Source organism: Schistosoma haematobium, chromosome 7 (genome assembly GCF_000699445.3).
Source record: "Schistosoma haematobium chromosome 7, whole genome shotgun sequence".
Taxonomy (NCBI): domain Eukaryota; kingdom Metazoa; phylum Platyhelminthes; class Trematoda; order Strigeidida; family Schistosomatidae; genus Schistosoma; species Schistosoma haematobium.
Window position 1 is genome coordinate 8895995 of NC_067202.1, and position 16228 is coordinate 8912222.

Here is a 16228-nt window from a genome sequence, read left to right on the forward strand (position 1 = left end):
TATTTTTTTACGAGGGCAGATTTTCCAACGCCAGTCCAGGTTCCATTAGAGATAGGCGATCGTAAAAATATTTAAATGATCATTTCAACATCTCTAAAAGAACTTCACCAGGAACATGCAGGATAAACATTCTACTGAAACTATCAATATGTAGTGACGCTAGTCAGAACGATTTACTATACTACTAGTCTACATATTTAAATTGAAAATCCACCCTTTTAATCTTGGTATTGCCAATATGATTTGCTAGAATCTATACAAGAATGATACCAAAATAAATCCAAAAACTAAAACCTATTTCAAATGGTCTATTAGGTTTCCGAAAAAGAGGATCTCATAGACTTACCCCAGTCAAATACTCCAAGGTGATTTTTCTCTAAATATCCTTTTAGAGCACGCTTACAAACGCTTGATAAGTGAGTTACATGTGGATTGAGAGTCATTTCCGATCTGTCTTCTCCAATTATTTTGCTTTGGTCTAAGCAGCCAATCATAAAAATGTACAAATCAAGGTTACCGTTTCGTGAATCAGCCAACCTGCAAGATAGAATGTTTGTCTATAATTAGGTCAACCTATCGAGCCACCTTAATCTAGGGTTGTAGGTCATATTAAATTACGTGCTTACATTTCATGTCTGGCTAGTCTTATGAAGACTAGGCCGGATATAAACAAGTGAGACAGTCCTTATTTTATTCAGTGGACGTATAAAAGTACATTTTTACCACTACCAATAGGAGGATAACACTACTTTATTGCTTATGTACCCAGGCTTTGATAAAACAGTAACTGAGTTTAATTCCATCATAATTACAAGAAAAACCTGCTTTGTTTTGGTGTTAACATGTCTTTACAACAGGATTTTGATTAAACATGTTGTTTCCAGAATGTTACACTACACAATGTAATGATATAAAAGTGAAATTTCACCTTTATATATTCGCCAGTCTACTTACAGTTATTCTTGACAGTATCAGTGATTGTAGAGGTATACCATTTTGCTGAATGTTTAATGTACTAGTTTCCAAATTACTTAACACTAAAGACATTTGTACTCATTCAGGTTAGGCCAAGGATAACTGAGGTATATATGTCAAGCAAGGTCGGACAGGTTATATGGTGTCTGAAGTTCACGTGACCAGGTTTGGGTGGGCTATTGCAAATAGATTACGTGCCTAAACAGACTCACCTAGATAAGTTTTAGATATAATTATTCTAATTTTAGCAACAGGGTTCCCATGTAGTCTTGGTCTTTTCCACATAGCCTATATAGTTGGTACGAAATGTTTAAACTAATATGTTGGAATCCTTTAGTTTACTTTTCGAACCTCAATCAATTTGTATTATATCACAATTTCCATTCAGTATCACCACTGACATATTGCTTCGCTTTCGACTTTATTGGACTGGTTTTCACACTAAATAGCACTTGCTTACGCATGTTGACCCTCGTCGAGGACATTAGGCAGCTCACCATAATTCCCCATCGAACTGTGTACTGGGCAATCCTTCCCGGTTGCTATTCATTCTTTCAATATCTGCTTCCAATTCCCGATGGTGTATTCCTTGATCTTCCTTCCATTCAGGATTCAAAGTTAGGGCTTGGCTCGTAATGCAGTTTGGTGATTACCGTAATGTGTGTCCCATTCACTTCCAACGTCTTTTCCTAATTTCCTCTTCATTTGGAAGCTGGTTTGTTCTCTTCCACAGTAGGTTGTTGCGTAGACAACTGTTTATAAATACCTGTAGTTTGTTGATGATGGTCGTAGTAGCTCTCCAAGTCTCAGCTCTGTACATTAGAACTGTCTTGATGTTCGTATTGAAAATTCTCACTTTGATATTGGTTAACAGTTGTTTTGGGTTCTATACGTTGTCCGACTGTAGGAATGCTACCTTTCCTTTGTCAATCCTTATCTTTACATCTGCTTTGAATTCTCCTTTCCCATCGATGATGCTACCCAGATAGGTGAAAGTTTCCATCTATTACAGAACTCGTCCATCAAGTGTGATTGTGTTGGTGTTATCTGTGTTGTATTTGAGGGTCTTTGGTTTTCCATTGTGTATGTTGAGGCCTACTGATGCAGAGACTGCTGCTACACTGGTTGTCTTGACCTGCATTTGTTGGTGTGTATGGGATAGAAGAGGTCGGTTGGTCATCTGTGAAGTCCGAATAATCTAGCTGCGTCCAATCTGTCCACTGAACTCCGTGCTTCCCGTCAGAGGTGGATGTCTTCCTAATCCAGTCGACCACCAGAAGAAAGAGAGAGGGGAGAGTAAGCAGCCTCGTCTGACACCGGTCCTCACTTAGAATGCATCTGTCAGCTGTCCTCTGTCTTATCAGTTACGAATAATGTTGACAATCTTCTCTGGAACTGCATAGTGTCGAAGAAGTTTCCATAATGTTCTTTTATCCACGCTGTCAAACGCCTTCTCATAGTCAATCAAGTTGATGTTTAGTGACGATTTCCATTCAAATGATTGTTCACCGATGATCTGTAGTGTCGCTTTTTGGTCTGTTGCACTACCGATCCCAACAGAATTCAGTCTGTTGATCTCTTATTTAGGTGTCTACTGCATCTTTCATCCGGTTCAGCAACATTTTAATGATCCCGGATCCATGAGATTTCCATCCTATAAGTGTTTTTCCTGCTTCTTTGGACAGCATCAGTGCAACTCTCTGAGTGTGTGGAGCATCTTATTCTTCAAGATCAGAATAGAACAGAATCTCTCTCGAATCTAATATTTTCTATCCAACTTGGATTCAATGAGTTTCACTTATTTCGAGAATCACCAAGTTGTATTTCCTCATTTTGTAGCTATTTGATTGGTCCTCCCAGTCTCCCACATTGTCCGGACGTTCCATGTATTTACAAAAAATTGTTGCTCTGGTCGTTGGATGGGGCATTGTTCACGTGACTTCCAAAGAATCTCTGCTTTCATCATGAGGTGTGATAGTTCTTCTAAATGAATATCCTTAAACTTGTAGGGCAGAGTTTAAATGGTTTTTTCTGGTTATCGTTTTTTTTGTAACAAGGTTGTTTTTTGCAGGTTGGGTTTGCTGATCCCATACCCAACCCTCCTTCTTTACTCGGGCTTGGAACTGACAGTAATTCTAGAAGAGCCACAGGCGGAATTATCAACGGGCTCGAGTGAATAGAAAGAGAATTTTTAAAAAATGAAATGGGATGCGGGGCAAACTTGAAATGAACAAGTGCTATTCACTGATTCACAGAGTGAAATCCAAGTATAGGCTGACCGAATCATTTACATTATTGACTTAACTAAGATAACAATTCATTTCTCCCTGTATTTATCAGTTCAATTTATTTATATATGATCAACACATATGAACATATGTACTTGATTCTCTGAGACTAATGTTCACTGCTCATTATTCATCTTTGTTTGTAATAGATGGTTGGGATATCTTTAAAAAATGAACTTTGTAACTGAGTCTAACCTTACAACATGATATAGTTACACAGATCAAAGCTCTACTTCCTAACTTTTCGAAAACTATCTGGACAGCAGTCACACAAATGAGCAGTTGGTTTGAACAATTTAACAGCGTAAATTAATATTTGGTGAAAATTATCGTTAAATTCCACAAAATAACCATAAAATCATCTTAATAGGCAATTAATAATATCATAAATATGTAGATTGTGTTTATCATGCAATGACTGTCCAATGTTACTTAGTTTTCATTAGTACTCAAACTAAGATCAATCAATAAATAGTGCAACTTACGAATTTCAACCCAATCTCATGAAACCTTTTAAAGTGAATATCATAAATACTTTATTCTGTACAAAAATTAAAATATTCTTTTTATTACTTAACAGTCTAAACAAAAAAAATAAAGAGATCTCAAAATACAAGATGAGAAAAAATCAGAAGACACTATTTACTTTGCTCTTTTCATTTCATCTGATTCTCATTTAGTTAACTCTAGTTAATAATGATCAAGTGTCCATGTAATAAATGTAAACTAAGTTTACATCAGAGTTAATAAATTTTAAAAGTATATTCTACAGGTAAGAATACAAGAATTATGTAGCCTTGGTAATAATATGAGATGTTAAACATATAATATTGAGTTTATGTTGTTGATAGATCTGGAATTCCAACAAACATAACATTATTAGGACTTGTTTGGAAAACATTAAGATAAAATGATTGAGAATCCTGATGTATGATTCTTTTACTTGTCACCAGTTATTTTTAAAATTTATCATTCACTTATTTTAAACTTTTGGTAACAAATAACTTTTATCATTAAACTTAGGCTTACGTGTTACTTCTGTTTTCTTGAGTATCACTAATTGTAAGCTGATGACATTTTCTTTAGATATCCTATATGACCTAGTAACATTCATTTTAAGATATATCTAGCAATAAATCTATTACTTCTGAGATAGTGTAACATTGCATAGTACTGTAGAGTTGTAGCGTGGCGTTGAGTCGCGGTTGACTATGATCATAACTACACTGAAACTACGTGCCAGTTACTGCATTGGATCCCTTAGTAGGTCAAAAACCAGAAGGCAGTCGACGGTTGCAGTAAGATATATTTGTTGGCAATCTTGTGGTATCGAAAGCATACAGAGATCGTGCCAAAGATTACAAGTGGAACTACTGAGCATACGCGAGAGCGTACAATATCACAGTCAACGGAAGAATGTATGTTTTTGGTACAGTTAAGCAAACAAGTACAGTAAAAAAAATCACTGGTACAAATGGTTATAATAATAAATGTTTCCATTATACCGATCGCGTTCTCTCGATAAAAGTAGGTCACTACAGTACTTTATTTGATAAGTCTTACATTCAAATCGTTATCTGAGCACTGTAATCACCATAAGTTAATATGAACTGAAGTATTTGGAAAACGATAGATGATAATATCATGATGGTATTGAGTTATATAATTAATAAGTAGAACAGTACAACGTTTTAGCTACTACTGATATGATAGATTTATTCATCATTTAGAATATCTAATATCGACTTGTCCATCACTCTTTCAAACGCTTGAATAGTTATAATAACAGAAGTCAACAACCGGATACAATTAACAATAATTCTTTTGAATTTCCAAATAAAAGTGACAATCTTATCCAGTCGATAATCCACCAAATAGTATTCCATATGTATACATCTAGAAATATTAATTTTGATGATCCAAAATAATTTTAATTCATATGTATATTTGTGGTGAACGAAAACTCAGGTGGGAGAGAGCCAAATTATTAAGGCACAATTACAGAGTGCTTTGGTAAAATATGAAAATCGCACATCAAATACATAATTTCCACACCTCCCATCAGTTGTCCTTTATATGCTTCAGAATCCTTTAATTTTCCTTGTTCTTAAAATTACTTTCTGTTTTCTTTGATTGGATCTTCCCAATCTTCTGAGGGCATGCAGTCCACTTCCGATTGGTGTTACAACCATTTATATTTGTCAATGTAAGTAGCATATGCCACATATTGACATTTGAATTCACTAGTCGATCTAGGCTAGAACACCATTGAAAACCTGAAGGCACCGGACGGCCGTTTTGTCCTAGTAAGGGACTCGGCAGTACTCATCCACAATTCAGCACGTGGGACTCGTACTCGGGACCTCCGACCTCGCACGTAAACGCTTAACCTCTAGACCACTGAGGCGGGATCCAATGGTATCAATGCTTAACTTCAATCAATCCATGATCTTGCACAACCCTTCATCCATTATTTGAGGTAAATAACTATCTCACACCCGACACGGATTGAACTGCACTGGTCACAGTTTCTCAATAGAATTCCAGAAAATCCATCTTGAAGCTATTCACTGGTGAGCACGTGATTATTATCAGTATGAGGATTTATGGAGATTGCAGTATTTTTAACAGTTGAATTCACGAGTTGATATAAGCTAGACCGCCATTGCAAACCTGAAAACATTGGAAGGCCGTTTCGTCCCAGTATGGAACTCCTCAGTAGTATGCAGGTTTTCAATGGTGGTTTGGCTTAGATCGACTGATGAGTTCAACTGTTAAACATACTACAACCTCCACAAATCCTCTTACTCAGATGTATTTATGTTCTGGGCTGTACAGGGTTTAGTAGCTAAGTGGGTAACGCGACGATGTTCGAAGAGAAAGGTGCTTGGTTGGAGTCTCGGGGTGAACATTAACTCTGGGATATAGGTATGTCCAATTGGCGAGTCCTAAATATTATGAGACGAGAGTCCTGGGTTCCACTGCTAGCCGCCATCCGTCACTGCTCGAAATTATGTTTGCTGATTTGAGCTACTTAAAGAATTGTAAGTAGAGTGAATATTTTTGGGATAAACATTCCGTAAATCATAGTCATGCATATTGTGTATAGATATAAAAAAATTGGTAAGTAATGAATTCATTATGTGTATGGTCTCCTAAGAACTTCTACGATACTTTGGATTCAGCAATCATCCTCTATTTATAGGCCTTTAAAATGGCGAAGTCGAAACTTTTGGAGACCTCAGAAATCATTGTTAAATAAAACAACACACATTACTCAGTATCAGTGTCATTTACACAATGTTTCCAACAATTGACAACAGATATGGAAAACAGAAAACATTTGAATGTCTGAGGATTCGAAATCATAGAAAAAATTTTATGTAACAAACTGCTTTTGGTGTAGGTTTGGGGATATATAAGCCGTGCAGTAGCACGTAGGATTATCTGTTTTGAGATATGAATATTCAAGTTTTAGGAACATCAAGCCTGATATTTTCCGTCAAGGTTTTTCTAGCCAGGATTGAGGTTGCTAAAAGATATCAGTTCCTGTTATTTATCAGGCATATTTTTCTCCCGTAATTTTGGATACAGACAATATTTATAGGTGGTGGTTTCCATTTGAGTAGATTTATTAGATGTAACTTCCGAGAATGTCCGAATAGGACAGGGATCCTCGTTGTTTGATGACAGACTAAAGTTAGGCTTTCGAGTTCTAAAATCAAAATCATCCCCATTCCCCTGAAACGCATACGCAGTCTCCTGAAAAATCTTCCTACCAAAGCCTCATCACATAGCTCTGAGGGGGAATCTCTGAAAGTTTACTCACCAAAGGACAGAAATCTAATGTCTCTTTCACTTTTTCCCATTGAGAGTCGGCTCTATTTGAACTCCTCTTCCAGGCGAGGTGAAAATGACCCTCTCTCAGGTGTCCAGATTACGATGAACGTAAACCCACAAAAAACAGTGGGCTGACTAGAATGTCTGCAGTCGATTACTCTTGTTGTATATTGCCGATTGCCTGGAACTGTACGGAAGGAATTATAAGCTCAAATGGTTCAAATGGTTGTGGACGTAATAGAAAAAGCTTTCGTTTAACGGGCTTTCCTGTCTAGTAGCAATGGATCACCGAAGCCTCCAGGCAGGAACCTAGGTATGTTAACGATGAGAGAGGAGAAAAAAGAAATTGGTAAATCATAATAAGATGTTGTCCTTAGTCCTTAAGAATGGGTCAAGCTTCCTCTTAAAGGACTCCTGGGAAGTCTCTTGGACTAGTTCAGTCGACAGCGAATTCCGGCATTTGACACCTCTTAAAGAGTAGAAGTTGTGTCTACAGTCCGTTCTGCTATGTTGTATATACAATTTCTGGGTGTTACCCCTTAGGTTTGTGTTGAAGGTAAACTTAAGTAAGTGTTGAAGGGGATGTCCAGAAGTGTTAAGGATACTGTAAGCCATTAGAAGGTCACCTCTAAGACGTCCATACTCTAATGGGTAAAGGTTAAGTGGTTAGAGGCGCTCTTCATAAGGTTCGAATTTGAGGCCCCGAACAGATTTCATGGCTCGCCGTTGGATACGCTCCAGAGTGTCCTTATCCTTTTGGAGTGAGGGGGGAAATATTATGTTTCCGTACTCTAATTGGGAACGAGTAAAACTGTTGAAGATTATGTGGAAAGTTCTTCCGTCGAACTGGTCAAGAATGAGCTTTAATCTCATCAGTACAAGGTTTGCTCGAAAGGCATTTCCGTCACAGTTAGCGTAAGACTTCAATTTGTAGGGTACCAGGACTCCTAAATCTTTTTCGACTCGGGATACTACTATAGATGAGTTTCTTAAGTTGTAACTGTAGTCTGCAGCATCTCACAAATGAACTACTTTGCACTTTGGAGTGTTAAAGGTAAGTCCGTTATCGTCTGCCCAACTTTGAAGTCGAGTCAGATCCTCCTGAAGTGCTTGTATATCCTCTTGGTTGCGTATCTCTCTCTAAAGTTTCACGTCATCAGCAAAAAGCAATAAGTCTGACGACACCTGTTGTGTGAGATCATTCATATAAATCAAGAAGAGAAGTGGTCCTACTACTGAGCCCCGGGGGACCCCACTAGGACATTCCATATCCTGAGCTAAAGTGAAGTTAACCCTGACCTTAAAATGTCGATCCACCCCCAATTACTGCTTTTGTGTCGTTGCAAAACTAAGACATCCTAGGTATTGCTAACTCCCGGTCCAAGAACTGAGAAGATATCCAAGTTTCAGTTATTCCTATCAGATGAGCCTTATCAGAATTGCTAACTCCACGTAGCTCATCCATTTTACTTGAAAGACTCGCGGCGTTCATGTATAAGCAGTTTATGCTTTTAATTTGAAACTCATGGGCTTTTTCTGTTTGTCTGTATGGGCCTTACTTGAATGGACAGGTAGCCTACCTATATAAGGTTTGCCGAGTTGGCAAGCCCTGTCCTTTACACATCTTTTTAATGACCATACAGTCCACAAGTGGAATGGTCAGCTCCAACTTGCCTCTGTGCTTGATTCTGGAGTCATGTCGCCTATCCGGGTGCATATGGATTCCAGTGGGCAACCGACGTCTGTTAGCACGAAATACTCCCAGAATGGCAGCCACCATATGGGGGGATGGGAAAGTTATCCTCATTAGCCGGGGTATAGAATCACCTTCCTTCTTGGTTAGTCTCGTCACATGCTGATTCATTATGCTTTTAAGCTCCAAGGACTTCTTGATGAATTTTCATTCCCTAATATCAGAGTTTGCTTGACTAGGGTCCGTGTTTTCCGGTACATCTTGCACAATTATATTTCTTCGGCGGAAAAACTTCTCGCGAGATTCTTTAGGGATGTTCCGGATGAGATTGCGCTCAGGATACGGTATATCGGGCAGTATTCTTACGTTCTCATCAGATTTCAGTAAATGACTAGCTAGCAGAACAGCCTATACGTCGGTAGCGCTAGTGAGTGTAACACGAAGTAACCTCGGGTGATTTTGATGCTTAGTTTACTTTCCCTGAGTGAGCCGTGCGACCGTCAATGGCTCTATTCGGGAAAGTTCAAGCTCCTTGTTTAATCCTCCCTAGAGCATCCTGTCATTTTTGTCGTTGAGGTTCACGATTATGAGAGAGTCATCACGAACCGTCATTTTTTCCCCAGGTTTTCCGGTGCGTTCAGGTTCAGCACCTTGTTGTTTGGAGTTCGAAGCACCTTTCTGATTCCTAGGCCTTTTGATGGCCAGACATTCTTAGGAGTAGACTGTGCGGTCAAATCACCAGCTGATTTCCTTACAATACTTCAGATGTTCAGCTTAGGCTGTGACGCCTAGTCCTTTTTAGCTCTGTTAACGTGGGTCCAATCACCTACAGAGTTCTTGAGAACCACTGTCGCATTCAAGGGCTGTGAGCTGGGAGACCCGAGGTTGCTGAAGTAGTCTGTTACCATCAACGTAATGATGGTGCTGAGTTTCAACATGTCATCATTGGTGGTGATGCATGCTCCATCAGTAGTAGACCTGTCGACGTCGCTATTCTTCTTTTCATTGCGCGTCCTTGTTTGTCTATCCACCTTATGACCGTCTTTTTCCAAGTTTACTGACAACTTATTCTGCAGACCTGTCAATAGGACAATGATGTTACTTAGCGAAACTACAGCATCCGTGTTGCACGTAACACATACCTACTTATGATCCGACTTGCTGAGTCTGTTGTAATCAGTTGCTGTGAGATCTATGCACGTTTCATGGAACCAACCTTTGCAGTTATCACACTGCTTGCCAGATGTAACAGCAAAACGTTATCCAAGTCGTTTGCATGAATTTTTCATGACTATATTGACGTAAACTGTATTATAGATGCTAGCATAAGCCCAAGACCGTTAAAAAGATGCACTGAAAAGCACGCTAAAAACGGGCCAAAATGGATAAGAACGGATGTGATAAACTGAACCGGCCTTTACGTCAAAAGCTGAAAAAAACCCAAATAGTAAGCTGAGACGAAAACACAGTTAACTATTAAATTGGGTGAAACTCCAAAAGAAGTAATCTACCGAACGTATAGCTCAGAATAGATTCTTTAGATCAGAATTGGTACTGTTGTTGCGCAATAACACAGCAAAAGTTTGAAAAATGCAAATCACGTTGGGACTAAACTTCCAGTTTGAATTTCGCGCTGAAATCTAGAACAAAGAAATTTATTGGCTTTCCAAACTCGTCACAGATGTACTAAAGAGTGAAAACAATGAGGTGGAACATATGGGACTTGACTAGTAATGGAATGCAGGATGCTGGTTTTTTCTCGGAATTCATCAGCTGGATATATCTGCATCTCAGAGATGATATGAACTTCAAGACTTGAACCCAGTACTGTTTGCCTCAAACTTCACCTCTTTATCCAATCAAGTACGGAGTTCAGATAGCTACCTGTTCAATCCAATCGAATCGGATTGGACACATTGTTTAGTGAACACCTCATGGTTCTACTATCAAAATCGTGCGTTACTTTGCATTGGGGTGAAGGTCAGTTGATACTCAGTATGCTCAGTATGCTTATTGGAATGCTTTATGCAATTTTTATTTCAAATCCAAAAATAAAGTTGAAAATCACATTTTATGACTGGGAGCCGAACGAGTCTAGTATAGAGATAAACAAAACAACCGGAACAAATATCCAGATATATCTGAAAGAGCTATAGCTCTTAACCAGCCTTTTGTAGTAGATAATTTGTATAAAAGGGAGTTATGATATTAGAGTGGGCAGATTTCATGTTTTTGACAAGTGTAATAAAATCCAACAAGTTAATCTGCCTATAAACGGCGATAACTCGTCTGTATGGATATATAGAGGTGAGACTATAATTTTTCTAACCTTAAATGTACTCGAAAAGATTTTCGACAGTCCCTGCATTATCCTTATCTGATGCCGAGTAATTAGGACAAAAGTCAAGGGCATAGGGTTAAGTATTTTTGATTAACTGCAATACGAAGTTGCTCTGTAGTCAAATGGATGCGTAAATTTAGAGTTAAAAGCAAGAGGAGCTATCCTACTAGTTTGTCCGTAAAACAGAGTGATACTAGGTCAGTGTTTATTTCGGCATTAAAGGCTCAGAATCACAGTTCAGTTGGTTTCGGTTCGACGATTATATCCGATCTACAAACTATATTGCACGTTCATTATTTTTACTTTGGTGGCAAGCAATATTTTTCTCAGTTGTCTTAAATGTCTTGAGTAGTATTAAGGGATGTTTCTGTCACTAGTCATATCTAAAATTTGAGTCTTGTCTACCTTCGTTTGTGGCTTCATCTTCAACTTTCATGAAATAAAATTGGCCGTATTATTGTTCTGTTACTCGGAGACAGTATGTTTCCTTTTGTGGGAAAATTACAGGTTTACTTTAGGGCGCTTTCCTCACACATAGAAATATAAACCAAACTGTTTTTTACGGCAAATTTTAATTATTTAATAGAATAATAAGTTAGGGATATTTATTTAAATTTCTCACTTTTTGGTGCCGGCGATTTCAGCATCGTACAAACCAAACAGGTGAATTGTATATAGCCAATGACTGGTTGATTATTTTGTAGGATCATATCCAATTGTCTTACCTAAATAATGTGAACCGGTGTATCTAAAGAGATTTATAAGTCAGCTTCTTAATTAGCGACCAACAGCAAGGGATGTTATTTTTCACGGATGAAATTAAATAGACTCTTTAGCTGTAATGATTAGTCTTTTTTCTATCCGTATTCCAGAAAATTTGTCTGGCATACATCGTGATGTCGTCAAATGTTGGTCTTATCAGTCGTCAATGCAAACGTACGTGCGATCGTTACCAGTTTTTCGACCAAAAAATAGCCGTCGAAAAGTTAACTGGTCTTGTTTTAGTTGGAGAGACGTTCAGCAACCATTGTTCTGAAAATACAGGTAAATTGATACAATCATATTGACACGTAACAGATGCGAAAACAACAAATCCTCCAACGAAAAATTACATTTCTTCCCTTCAGAAGTTTCATTGTAATATATGTCAATTGAAGATGGATAATGCAGTAGATATGGTATCTTTCACAAAAAATGTTCTATGCTAACGATTATTTTTTCACTCCAGCGGGAACACTTCAAAAGTGAATGGCATATCTGCAATATAAATCGATCCTTACGTGGTTATTGTCCACTAAATTTTGATCTATTCGAAACTTTAAGACAAGAGAAAATAGAAAATGTTTCGGAAATAAATACCATCGATCAAGTTGGAATGAGTCCAATTAATTCACTGTCAGCAACTATAGAACCAAATATTGACAACAATGACTGTGATCATGGTACATCATCTAAAACGGTTACTAATTCGTCACTTACTGCATCGTCACATAAGCAGATGTTATTTTTCCGAAATTATAATTCAGAAATAGTTGGAATAAATCGTTGTGTTCTATTTACTAGGAAGGTAAACAGTTTTCAGAATAATAATGATGCTAACTTTATTCGGTATGGTATATATATACTTAGACACATTTGCAATACGTAATTGTGCAGCGATTCGGAAGTTGACATTACAGCCACAAAACCAATTTATTTATTTAAACACATAAACGTTATTACAAGGAAGCACCAAATATGCGCCACACTTTGTCATTCGATTTTTGTGAGGGCTAGAATACTGCTTGGTCGCTCAAACCAAAGCAGGTGGTTTCCTTAAGGAGTCATACCCCGAGCCTTTGAACTGAAGGTCTAATCCACAAGCCAGTGGAACAACTTTAGGAGATGCAGTCTTGTGGTAGCCGGTAACCAGCAGTAGGATCATACACCATTTGTTCCTTCAAAGTCCTGGAGCCCATGTACACCATTGGTTTGAAATCAGGGTTTTCCAACTGTCCTAGGTAGATCCTCCATATCCATCAACTCGGTCAAAGCTCCGGACATTCGTTTTTCGTTCTCAATTTCCTAAAAAACACCCTTGTCGCAAGAAGGCAGTGAGTGGGACTTCCCTGTCAGTGGCTGTATACTCATGGCTATGTGAGAACATTTCGAGAGATAGAGCTGACTCTGTCCACCCTCGGCCGTACCAGGGCATTTAGGGGCAATTGAACCAATCGTGCCAGTAATCAAAATTAGGATAAAATTGCATTTTTCATAACAATATACTTTATTCTCTCGCGTTTCTCGTAGTGTAAATGCGTATAAATGAGATTTGCGAGTCTTAATAATTTTAAATAGGCACCTACGTACATTTAGACACAAGTGTTACTAACGGGCCTAAGCGAAAGGGCAAGTTACTACAATATCGAAATGGAGTACTCTGTCCATTTCATTAAGAACCAAATCTAGATAATGACAAATCGCTACTACACGTCCGACACTTATCTTTAGTAATGTACCTTTCAAATTTATTAGTTACAGTATGACTGAATGCAACTTCCTTTATCAATAAATCTGTGGAGCAGGTTTAGCACTTGATCTTAGATAACTGAAGCAGTTCACAGTATTTTAGCTTGGTGTTGTTTCTCATTACATTCAGACTATGCCTTTAACAATGGATGAGTTGCTGGGATCTGTTTCGCGTGTTCGACAAAGTCGGAAATGGGCTATTCTTCTTTATTCTGGAGGTAAATTCGCTGGTGGCATTTTTGATGGGTAAGTTACCTTGAGGTTGGTTTTTTAAACAGAATTTGGGAGAACTTTAAAAAGCTGCAGTTATATTTATCTTCTACAGTTTTATATGTCGTTTATAAAAAATTGCATCATAGTTCCATTATCCAGTTTCCTTACAATGCTAGTAGTATGCGCACCAGTTACTATATTTTATAGGTAATTGGAGTGAGCAGCAGTACTCAATGTTGTGTATATCATAAATTCCGTGATCGGTCTAAAACGTACTATTAGCTGCAAATAAACAGGCGCATGAAGAAAGGAGGACGCCGTAGGGGGATGTGGAGGCAATGCATAGTAATTAAGTTCCCAATTATGTACGAAGCAATTGCTTTTCTGTACAAATACATCTGCCACAGTTTAAATAAAAGCCTTGACGTTTGTACTTCACCGTGCGTTTTCTACGAAGGTTCGTTGATTGTATAACGGGCTATGTATTGAAGATAGTATCTGTGTTATCTAGAATGCGATCATCAGCTAGCTATCAGCCCACCGAAAAGTATGGATGAACATTGGCTGCAATTGCATGACGCCACGGAAATAGTGAGTGAAGTCGCTTGTGGCTTCGCAAAACGTCCCGCTTATAAGCATTGAGTTTCTCCAGGCTCCTTACACTTCATTGAAGCACGTCGGTCTACCCCGGGTGACCGCAAGGAACTCCAACTCCTGAGGCGCCACAAATCACCAGGTCCAGATGACTTACTTCTGGCTCTTTTTAAAGATAGTAGCGACTTTCTGGTTAGGGAACTGACTGAGTTGTTTACAAAGGTTTTGCAATTAGAAAGTGTTCTAACATCATGAAACTAGTCGATAGTTGTACCTATCTTTGAAAAGGGTTCACATTGTTTCTGCAACAGATTCGCTATGATCGATTGCAGCTTCTCGTAAAGCTGATCATTATCGTCGTCATTGCTATCATTGATGGGTGCATAATATTTAGTAACATTCTCCGTTTTGAAGGACGTTTTGATGGTCCCAGATCCATGAGATTTCCATCCTATGAGTGTTTTTTATGCTCCTTTGGACAGCATTAGTGCAACTCTCTGAGTGTGCGGAGCATTTTCTTCCTCAAGACCAGAGTAGAATAGAATCTCTCGAATCTAATATTTTCTGTCCAACTTGGATTCAATGAGTTTCACTTATTCTGAGAATCACCAAGTTGTATTTCCTCATTTTGTAGCTATTTGATTGGTCCTCTCAGTATCCTACATTGCCCGGACGTTCCATGTATTTAGAAAAATTGTTGCTCTGTGACTTCAACTCAGTATCGTACACAACCATGATCCTGTTTTTATAGCTTTTTTATTGGTGCCATCAATTATGAAACAATTTTTGATTATAGCCTCAAGTGTTCTGCTAAAACTGTGTATACAGACGATTTTCGGAAATTTATCTGATCATCTAGTCAGTGAATTGGTAATCGGAATGCCCATGAAATTTCACGCGTTTTAAGTTTTTATCATTGCATGCAGGCTTAAAGTTTTCTTGAACCCAAATTAATGTTATAGAGTAAAAGTAAATCAATTAATTTTCACCAATCAGTACTATTCCGAATATGTTTGTCATTATATTTTTTCACTTTCAAAGAACAAACGAGATTGTTCATAAAACTTTGCGCAACTATACAGTACGCGCTAAACAAGGTGGTGGTCAATCATCTTATGATTCACAATGTGGTGGTCTTGGCGGAGTGAAATCAGCTGGTGCTAATCTTCGACGTCATGGTGAAGCAACTATTCGTAATGTAATTATCGTTAATAATTATTATTGCGTCACTGTTTTACATACCCATTTCTTGGTGATTATGATGATTTCGATATAATTACACGATTACGAACTTGTCAAGTTATTGAGATAGCATACAATAATCTGTTGTTACCGCTTACAAAGTAAAGGAAGATAGCAAAGAACTGGCTTGTATCTGAAGAAGTTTATGTTGAGTGCTTTGGTCTTTTTACTTGGTCAGTCAGGTATATTGACCGAAGCGAGAAAATCAGCATTGAAATCATATGATAATAACAAGACGCAATCGCCTATTGGTTAGAAGATTTGGATTTAAACCTATGAGTTGTAGATGCATCTAATTCAGTTCAGGTGACTACATGTAGTGTCACTTTCCCTTACACTATGTGTGACTTAAAGCTAATTACATTAGCCTGTACTTGATTGTTGAGTTGCATAAAAAATTCAAATCATGATAAATTAGTGAGACATATAATCTCAGTTCCAGTGAGAAACCGTGACCAGTGGGGTTCAACCATATCGGATGTGAAGCAGTTACCCGCTACCGGTAACGGTAGATGACTGCACCATGTTGCGAAT

The 16228-nt window shown here is 38.0% G+C and overlaps 1 protein-coding gene across 2 annotated transcripts in view; it reads left to right on the forward strand.

Annotated features, from left to right (window-relative positions):
* Nucleotides 1–2447: 2447 nt before the first annotated feature.
* ANKZF1_1 (Ankyrin repeat and zinc finger domain-containing protein 1) overlaps nt 2448–16228 on the forward strand; it is a gene marked incomplete at its 5' end in the record, with an annotated part of 55063 nt that continues 41282 nt past the window's right edge. The window contains 7 exons of one of the 2 annotated variants that reach the window (XM_035730452.2): nt 2448–2679; nt 11733–11800; nt 12010–12181; nt 12215–12315; nt 12366–12704; nt 13776–13891; nt 15494–15650. In XM_035730452.2, the coding sequence (XP_035589399.1) occupies nt 2448–2679; nt 11733–11800; nt 12010–12181; nt 12215–12315; nt 12366–12704; nt 13776–13891; nt 15494–15650 (1185 nt within the window). Of the gene's footprint in view, nt 2680–10721; nt 10777–11732; nt 11801–12009; nt 12182–12214; nt 12316–12365; nt 12705–13775; nt 13892–15493; nt 15651–16228 lie in introns of those variants that run through there. The other variant, XM_051217929.1, reaches the window with a different exon arrangement.